Source organism: Apostichopus japonicus, chromosome 7 (genome assembly GCF_037975245.1).
Source record: "Apostichopus japonicus isolate 1M-3 chromosome 7, ASM3797524v1, whole genome shotgun sequence".
Classification (NCBI taxonomy): domain Eukaryota; kingdom Metazoa; phylum Echinodermata; class Holothuroidea; order Aspidochirotida; family Stichopodidae; genus Apostichopus; species Apostichopus japonicus.
Window position 1 is genome coordinate 25,773,219 of NC_092567.1, and position 10,480 is coordinate 25,783,698.

At 39.0% G+C, this 10,480-nt stretch overlaps 1 protein-coding gene across 1 annotated transcript; it reads right to left on the reverse strand.

Annotated features, from left to right (window-relative positions):
- Positions 1-144: 144 nt before the first annotated feature.
- Positions 145-10,024, reverse strand: LOC139969894 (sialate:O-sulfotransferase 2-like). Its single transcript, XM_071975273.1, has 6 exons — positions 9,783-10,024; positions 6,136-6,542; positions 4,618-4,692; positions 4,061-4,252; positions 3,055-3,267; positions 145-2,628 (listed from the first exon to the last, which is right to left on the reverse strand). The coding sequence occupies exons 2-6, from the start codon at positions 6,410-6,412 to the stop codon at positions 2,276-2,278; spliced, it is 1,110 nt and encodes a 369-aa protein (XP_071831374.1). The 5' UTR covers positions 6,413-6,542; positions 9,783-10,024; the 3' UTR covers positions 145-2,275.
- Between the last annotated feature and the right edge of the window lie 456 nt (positions 10,025-10,480).

Here is a 10,480-nt window from a genome sequence, read left to right on the forward strand (position 1 = left end):
TAATCAAATGTCAAGAAAGAACGTTTTGAATCTCGAACTAAGGCTTGCAAGTCGGAATATTTCATAACGGTATTACGGAAGTGGTTTGTAATTAGTACAAAAACAATTAAAGAAAATAAAAAGTAAACAAATTCACATCATTCATTGAAAGAAACACGAAAGCATTAATTATTTCACGCCAGTTACAGTAAGTTAATGATATTATTTATTTATAGAATAGATAACATAAAACTGTCTTCTTTTTAGTTCAAATGACAATTTCTAAATTTTGTTCTTGTAAGAGTGTACACATAGAAACAGAAATCGTTTGTTGAGAATGTAAGTTATATCTTCCATGTCAACAATTATTTCTATTTCAGAAAGACTATTATATGCAAATCATACTTCTTATTGTTTCAACCATATAGTTCACCTCTTCATTAATTCCATTTGAAAATGTATAAAGTGTGCTATATATGGTAGAAACCACCATGGGCTACCCATCACCTGCCACCCCCCCCCCCCCCGTTCCACCTTCAGACACCAGTTGAATTAACATATTGGAACAGTCATTCAAAGAAGGAATGAGAGAAAAATCCTTTAACTTCTTCTCATTGTATGAACTCCGTTTGATAATGTATGAAGCATTATTTTCATCTTCTAAACCCATCATACACCCCTGCCCCCACCCACCCCTTGAGCTGCGATAGGAATAATAAGGTGATATTCTCAGTATATTAAATTGAATAAATGTTTTTAAAAAAATGATGGCAAGTTGTAGCGAGAAATTATGAGTTGGATGGGCATCGACAATTTAGGGAGGCGCATAATTCTCGTATCCTGAAACTTGTGTTTTTGTTCACAGGTCGTGATGGAGGTACAGTTGGGTCGGGGGGTCACGTTAGTCTGAACGGACTGCCCCCCCCCCCTCCCCTCACGCCCCGCCCTGGCTAATGCCTACAGATAATGTACATAAACGAGGAGGGAGGAGGGATTAGTCAGTGTTGTAAAAAGTTTTGCATCCTCCAAACAAGAAAGACTGGAGAAGATTTGTGACTTGATTTCGACTTTGGTACTTTAAAATGACTTGAGTGACTGATGCGACTCGAGTCAGGAGAATATGACTGAACATCAAAATATAGTGAGTATGGTTTATAACTCTGAAATGATGGTTTGAAAAATGTTAGTAGATCGAATGAAAAGCAAATGAAACAATTAAGTTATTAAGAGTAAACAAACGACAGATCAAATACATATACAATACGCACAAATGATTTGGAATGTATTGTAAATTAGGAGGAAATGTACCTGTAATATAAAAAAAAGTCGCTCCGCGAAAAACATATCAAACGTCTTCCACGTTGTTGATGCGAATGTTTAACTTGAGAAAAATATGAACAGAATAATACAGTTATATTATGAACATAGTGAGTTGAGTTTTGTTAACTGGGTACAACCGGACCCACCTGATTCAATGTTAACTCCCGCACTGGCCTTACTATTCATGCTGCAGTATTTTAGCTATGTCAGTTTTCTGCATTGCCTCTATATGCTTGAGAGTGGAACCGCCGCAGATCTGCAGGTAGGACATATCTGTGGTGAGGATCCTAATCCAGCACTCATCGTTGCATGAAAAAGATCGCTACTCGTTTTGCCATGTTTGCCGCACACTTTGCCGTCTATAACTGATGACCAAGCACTGTCAAATGTCTGACTTCATTAGTTTGGGATTCAAATCTCTTCTTGACCTGTTTTACATATTGTACTTAACCAAGTTATGCAATGTATCAATGTACACGTTCTCCAGACGTCTGTAGGTCAAAGGTCAAATGTCAAACACAGGGGACACAATTGCGAAACGCTATCTCACCCTCTGTCATTAATCATAACGATATCTTTAGTTGGAATGTGACATCAATTTCTATAACTGATGACCAAGCACTGTCAAATGTCTGACTTCATTAGTTTGGGGTTCAAATCTCTTCTTGACCTGTTTTACATATTGTACTTAACCAAGTTATGCAATGTATCAATGTACACGTTCTCCAGACGTCTGTAGGTCAAAGGTCAAATGTTAAACACAGGGGACACAATTGTGAAACGCTATCTCACCCTCTGTCATTAATCATAACGATATCTTTAGTTGGAATGTGACATCAATTTCAAAAGCTTCGTTTCGCTTCGGATGGGTGTATGTGTGTGCGTGTGCGTCAAAGTGTTCCATACGCTGCTCGTGCGTGAAAGGTCAAAGGTCAAGTATAGGAGACGCAGTAGTGAAACGCTAATGCATACGCTGTCATTCATAATGGTATCTATATTTTGGAAGGGGACGTCCATTACGAGCTACTAAAACTTCGTTCACTTCTGCAATGTATGCATCTAAATGTGCACGCTGTTCGGGCGTGTATGGGTCAAAGGTCAAATAAGTATGATTTAAATCTGGAGGGTATAATTGTAAAGAGCACCTTATTCGATCTATTTTGATTGGTTGCTTTAGAAACTGCAACATTCTTGATAATTCATACATCGGATTTTGCTCAAGGTCTTCGTAGAATACAACCAACAGCCGTTTACAATGTTTTATCCAATTTAGATTCGTTTCTCTCCAGAATCCGGACTGGTTGGGGAAGTAGCCATTTTTCCATCGTGCTATAAAAGAGAAAGAACACATCCAATCAGATGTGTGTACTGTCGTTTTATTTGATTATACTCGTTATATACTTTTTTATTAATAAAACCCTTGCTAATAAGAGGGCAATGCTCTCTCAATTGTATAACACTACGGTAGAAAATATATGATGATAAATAGTTATGAAAACTGTTTAGCTAAATATGGTGATTACGAAGTGGTCAATATGAGAATGAAGTAAGAATTTAGGAACAACTTTAAACTAGTCATTCATTGTTGATTTGTCCTTCTATTTTTTTATACCACATTTAAGTTTTGAAATATATCACCTTACTCCTTTCATCGGTCCCAGCTCTTCCCTGGAAAGCAAAGTCACCAAATCAAATAACCTAAGATTAAGGTATTTTATACGGTGTTTTGTAATGTGTCCAAAGTTCTATACTTACGCTCTGCTAGAATAGCCTTGGCGGTGTCCTCTTTGGTACGATTTCCATCGAAAACAAGCTCTCGGAAGAATTCTGACACTAAAGAGAAATATGGATTCCGAAGTAGAAGAATAGCGCCATCAGTAAAGAGTTCAACGTGTTCTTTGGAGTACATATGGGTTTTAACACAGACGCCTGTCCTGTGACGGAAGTCTTCAGTGCCAGCCCTGAAAGCTGAGGGTTCAAAAAGGAATCATGGAAAATAAATAAATAAACAAACAAATAAATCATATATTTCATATCTGTTTAACAATTTTTCCGAACCTGCCAAGTGTAATTCACTTGAAGATTGCACTAGTGATCAAACCAGGACACCAAGTGTAGAAAGCTCATGGGACTTATGAATGAATTTGATGCGATTCTTAATATAACTTATAGCCCAAACTCTTTCTTAAATTAATATTAGACGATTTAATTTAGACACTCAATTTTCCTTTCTTGGTCTATAACATATCAAGATAAAAAAAACTGCCTGAGGTCAATCTTTAATTTTATGTAAATAAGTCATTTAGTACATCTCACATTAGTTAACCTAATGTCATTTGACTTATTGTCATGCTATTGGTCATGCTAATGAGCTACATTGTTAAGAAGTCTAAATATTCATTGGTCATGCTAATGAGCTACATTGTTAAGAAGTCTGAATATTCATTGACCATGCTAATGAGCTACATTGTTAAGAAGTCTGAATATTCATTGTCATGCTAATGAGCTACATTGTTAAGAAATCTGAATATAGTGTCGAAAAAAATTATAAATCAAGTCAAACTCTGTTGGAAAGTTTTTTCATCAACATTACGTGATTGTTGAAATAAAAGTAAAAGGAATCCATATGATTCTTGTTAGCCTGAGTTGCACCGTAAAATGATAAAACAAGGACGAGCTTGCTGCACCAATATCAGAACATTCGGTCACATTCAGTTTATTCCTTGCCTAAACTGCTTTAGAGTAAACCATTGTAACATACTTCTCTTATTAAAATCGTATTTTTGTTCTGTCTCCCAGTAAACACTTCCGGTTGAAACTTTGGATGCTACTTGAAGTAACAGCCGTGTCCACGTGTTTCCAGATCGAGGGAAGCTAGCTAAGGCTACCAGTGCCATGCTGCCTTGCGGGGCCACCTCGATATCTTCTAACATACTTGGACAAATCGTTGGATCTGTTGAAAACAAAGTTTAAGCGATAGTGAATATTTTAAGCGTTGTATACGGGCGTTGTATTTCACCACAAATGCGAAATACCATTTATATTGTATATACACTCACTAGAAATTTAATATGTAAAAAGCATGCCACAGCATATTAAGCCAAGAATCCCACTTAAAAGATCTACCCCTGAAAACCTAACCCCCTAAAAGAACCTTACCCCCTTAAAGGACCAACCCCCCTAAGGGGCATACTCACTAATGGACCTACCCCTAAAGGACCTACCCCAAAGGACCTACCCTCTAAAGGGCCTACCCCCTAAAGGACCTACCTCCTAACGGACCTACCCCCTAAAGGACCAACCCCTTAAATTACCTACCCCCTAAAGGACCATCTGGTACAACGACGACAGCATTTTCGACATCAGGCATCGTAAAATCTTCTTGAATATCCGCTTAGAAAAGATGAGAGAGTGAAAAGAATAATATATTATGAACATGTTTTGATAGGTATAACAAGACTTACGTTCACTAAATCCATGGCAGTTACATTGTCCGTCCCCAACAAAATGATTGAACACCGGTTCAGACCATTATGAAATATTAAGAAATTTCGCCTGTACAATGATAATATTTGAACAGAGTCTCCAATAGCGTTTGTATTGTTGTGGTATACACTCGAAATTAGTATGCGATAAAAAAAATTAGTATTAGCATACAGTTTATTAACAGAAATGAACCAAAGGGAATGCTCACAAAGAGAGGAATGAACGTCTATTTAAAGATTGGCTGACGTAAAACAAAAACAACATTGAAAACAGAAATGAAACGAGTAAACACTCTTATCCAATCCCTTACCTCGCCAACGCCAACCCTCCCTCAACCACGGTAACGCCAAAACCCTAATAACTTCAACCCTCCCCCAACCACGGGAACGCCAACCATCCCTCAACCCTCCCTCAACCACGGTAACGCCAACACTAATACCTCCAACCATCCCTCAACCACGAGAACGCCAACCATCTCTCAAACACGGGAACGCCAACACCCTAAGAACTCAAACCATCCTTCAACCACGGGAACGCCAACCCTCCCTCAATCACGGTAACGCCAACACTAAGACCTCCAACCCTCCCTTAACCACGAGAACGCCAAACATCCCTCAACCACGGGAACGCCAACACCCTAAGAACTCAAACCATCCCTCAACCACGAGAACGCCAAACATCCCTCAACGACGGTAACGCCAACACCAAGGGCGTAGGAACCGGGGGGCTGGGGGCGCCAGCCCCCCCCCCCGGTGAAAAATATGGAGGGCGGAAGTATCATTCCGCCCCCCGCTTCGCAAGTCAGAAAACCCCTTTTTCATTTCCAAATGAAAAAAAAAATCTCATTTGGAGCACCAAATTGCATCTAAGGCCAGGTGAAAATGCAAAATTATATACAAAATGGAATGGGTGAGTTGAAGTGTGCTATATTGCACCAAATTGCATCTGAGGCCACCTGGAAATGCAAAAAAAATCCAAAGGGGAGGGGGACATCCCCTCCCCTTAAACCCCTCCCCCAGGCCGGTCATCAGTCTTCAGCCCCCCCCCACTCAAAAGTACCTTCCTACGCCACTGGCCAACACTAAGACCTCCAACCATCCCCCAACCACGAGAACGCCAACCCTCCCTCAGCCACGGGAACGCCAACCCTCTCCCAACCACGGGGACGCCAACCCTCCCTCAACCACGGGAACGTCAAGCTTTACTCGTACCCATCACACAAACACACGCACACACTCATAAGTAATGTTCAGGTTTTCACGGGCCTCTGTATTTTTTAGACACTCAGCAGTACATTACATACTTCGAATTTAAAACCAGAAGCGTGAATGTGTTCGTTGCCATGCCTACCTGTTTGAATATGGGGCGCTTCATCAATTTGTTGTCTCATCTCTACCTGGCGTTCGTCGTCTGCTACATGCTGAACAAGGTCGGTCTCGTCGATTGTTTCCAGAGGTTTATCTATTTGGGAGCTAGTGACGAAGTAGAGTAGAGCAACTGATAGGAGAGTTAACATGATCTGCACAGGACGCCGCCATCGTCGGGAAACGTCAAAACACAATTCCATGTTGAAATTTTGTTTACGATTATTTTCTGATGTCATCACACTCTGTTCTGTTGTTACCATAAAAAGTTAGCCAAATTACAATCTCTTCTTACTGTTGCAATTGTTTGGATTCATTTGTGTTGAAGACAACTGGCTCCGGAAAAGCATCGCACTGTACACATCACAAATGCAGTAAAAGCTGATTGGGTACCTGTCAAAAAAAGGAGGAAAGAATTGAGTGTAACTAGGCTGCATTTATGTACAAAACGTAATGTAACAAAGGCAAAATTGGGAATAACCAAAAAGTGAGCTATAGTTACAACTTCTGTTGTGATATGTTGAAGACTGTTGTAATACACTGAAATCGGTCCAGGTTCTATTTCATCATACGATTTTTTTTTTTTTTTAATAGCCTTTTAAACATTTGGAATTCATGAATTGAAATGGCTGGCCCACTAAGGCTAACACAAAGACCATTATGTCGGCTCTTTACAACGGCTCCACAAATGTTTCAAGGACAAATCGTGTTGAATGTTGTCCAACGATACTTTGTTGTTCATGTGCTATTAAAAAACATGTTTTGGTTAAATAATTACAAATGATGAAACAATGGCTTACCATTTACATTAACATGTACAGCACGCACTGCACTGAGTTATTAAGCACTCAAACGCTCCCCCTTTCTTTAAACTATGGTATATCCGTTTATTAAATTCAGGCTAGAACCACGCTTCAAGTAGATGGTTACTTTTGCTGTATTAGTTTTTCACAACTAATGCTGGAACAGAATTTATACTGCCTTAGCCACTTACATTAATGTTGTAACATATGCCAGTACTTACAACATTGAAAGAACCATTTTTGTATCATATATCATTGTGCATGACAATCCTATTGACTGCCTTATAACGATCGGGCGGAAGTCGTTGTCGTCTGCCAGTGTAAACATTTCTAACTGTTCATTGGATTTATATGGAGTAGAAGGGAGTTCGATTGCGGAAATGATACCAGCTATTCTCGTGCACCTTATCTTCAGAGTTTACATTATATTTCTTTGTTATCGTGTGTCTAACATTGTCAGTCCTCAAGTCTCCAAGACATAACAAGACTTAACAACATGAGTGCACCACAATACTTGGAAAATAATATGCACATATATGACATCACGGTCACACTATACGTGTACTGAAAACAAAACGTTTACAAGTATTTCATTAAAAACAGCTGAAAACTCCGAATCAGACTTGTAGTGAGCATGCGCGTAGAAGCCCGATATGATTGGGAGGAGGGAGGGGGGGGGGGGGTTGTACCGATTTCCACGAAAAATGTAACCAATATGGACGAGAATACTGGTGAGATCCGCCGCACCTTTGAAATTCGAGTTCGTTATAAGGAATGCCATCAGTAATACATATCATAACATCGTCTTGCGAACTATGTCAAAGCCCCACAACATCAATGTCAGCATAGTCGGGCAAGCTTAGAACGTTAGTCTAATTACCTGATGCTGAGTTTTTTACGGAACTACTGACTCTCGTCAACACAAGATTATTGCAGTTTATTTCATTTTGTTTTTGCAGTGCCGGAAACAATATCAGTATATTGCCCGACTTTTGACGGAAATATATTTTCTTGAGGTGTGGGGGGGGGGGGGGTCGGGCTGAAGCCCGCTCCACCCACCCGCCTCTTACGTCTATGGTAGTGAGTTCTTGCTTCATATTTTTTTTAATATGATCGTTAAGGGTTGCTTAATTCAGAGTTCCTCTTGAATTGAATATAACTATATTCATAACATACTTTTTGATCTGCATTAGACAATCTTGACTTTTGGCATAACATTATAAATATGTTAACTTAATGTCGATATGGTCAAATACAATTACATGGGCCCTAGTGGATGTAGTTTGGTTAGTGACAGCCATGTGAATACAGAGCGTGGGCGTGTTCCTTGTACCAATTAAACAGGTACATTATAACCATAATTCAAGGTTTGGTGTCGCTACGAACAGTGAACGTTGCCTAACACAGTCAACAATCGCAATGTTTATTGTAGGCCTAAGCTGGGTGTAAACGTCATGCACTTGATATCAGCGTGACGAGTGTAGGCTAACCTATCCTATCACAGAGGTCAAGGGTAAATATGCGGCATGTGCGGTATGTATTATATTGGTATACTACATGTCATTAATCAAATTGATGGCTTTCCTGTATTTTGGACCTGATTATTTCATTAACCTACATTATACGTTTCATTGCAGGTCAGTGGGTCTGGGGTTTTGTTTTTGTTTGGGGGGGGGGGGGTTGTGATCGATCAGTATTAACACTGAATAGGTTGTTTATTCTTCTGTCTTCCAAGGAAATCTGGCGACTGATTTGTGATGACTCTATCACGTTTAAAGCAATTTCTGTGGTTGGCGACTGGATGTTTCAAGTTCACAAGGATTTTGACAAAACTTTTACCAATATTTGCATGCAAAGTTGTATAAAATATCTAATATTAGCTTTCACAGCCAGTTTACATGAAAGGTTCCCTTACAAGCTTAATTGTAATGATAATAATGAGGATATATATAGGGCAGACATATGCACGAATAACGGTGCTCAAGGCGCATCACAATATTACCCTGCATGGTCAACGATAGCCTGTCAAACATTTAGACAATCCCTACACAGGGCAGCAGCTACTGATAGTTTATCTCACAGGTCCCCATTTATACACCATAGTGGTTGAAGAGAGGCGACGGAGATAAAGTGCCTTGCCAAAGGACACAACATAATGATCTGGCCAGGACTAGCACCTGCAGGCAAGCCTTAGATCACAAGTCCACTGCCATTACCAAATGATCACAACGCATTAATACAGTATGGTTGTTCAATGCAAGCCACAATGGCTACTATCACTACTTTAAATGTCTTCAGGTTTGCCCGACCCTAACTATGCTAGAAATTTAGATAGAATTCAACCATGCAAACAATTTCAATTTTTTTGTAATGCTACACTTTTTTTAATTAATTATTAATTAATTATCCGAGATATGTAATTGTCTGTATATGGTTACCGTTTCTCGGTGTCTAGGATTGAATGATCAGAGCCTTTTAGCAAGATACATTTGAGAAACGTTTAGCACTTTCTAGTGTGCTGAAAGTTGGGACCAATGCTGTCAAGTGACTGACTTTACTGTTTCGGAGTTAATAAGAAATATTAAGGTACATTTGGTTTACAAACCGACAAAGAAACAAAACAAGCCTTCAAATTACTTTAAAGAATCATATTATGATATAACTTAACAAGAGATCTACAAAAACTAATAAATTAAACTGCCACGTACATTTCATTTACTAATACTACTACTACTATAAAAATGAAAAAAAATAAAAAAAGCATAACCAGCACTTAAACATATGCATCATGTTTTGTGAAAGTTAAATATGATAAAATATATCTACTCACGTTCAATGAAACCCCTAATGTTCGATTTCTCTTGCTGTTGCTGCCGTCAAGTTTATTTAGCGCGCAATGGATACGTTGCGTAGGTTACCACGTACCGCATACACTACTGTAGTAGGCTATGGTCGGTTTCAACCTGCAATTAACAATAAATTGAGTCCGTTGTCTGTATTATATTTCGACGTATATTATACAGCATATACAGATAACGACACCCACATTTATGCGATCAACGAAAACTGTAAAACACATTACCTGTATATACCGTGGCTCGGATCACTTTACAATAAAAGAATATATGATTACTTCCGGTATTGTGACCTAAAGAGGTCAGGCCTACTGACAGGGTAGGTGTAATGTTGGGTGAAACTAATAAACAGGCGTTTTAGAGCGTTTGATTGACCGGACTGACATATTTTTCATGTCGTAGAATGAAACGAGTTGGATTGATTTATTCAAAAGACGACATAGGTTAGCAATTTGTGGGTAAAAGTGCTTGATTTCTGTGATTCGGATTTTGTTCCTTGGTTATACAAAACGTGCATAACACATGAGTTACATAGCGGTGGACGACTAGGGAAGCAGAGAAGTTACTATTGTCAGACAAAACCACGTGCTTGATTTGCACATTCTTTTACAATTATACCCTTCATTTTAGAAGTTTACAGACGTTTTGCCTGGTGAGTTATTGTGTATAGTTT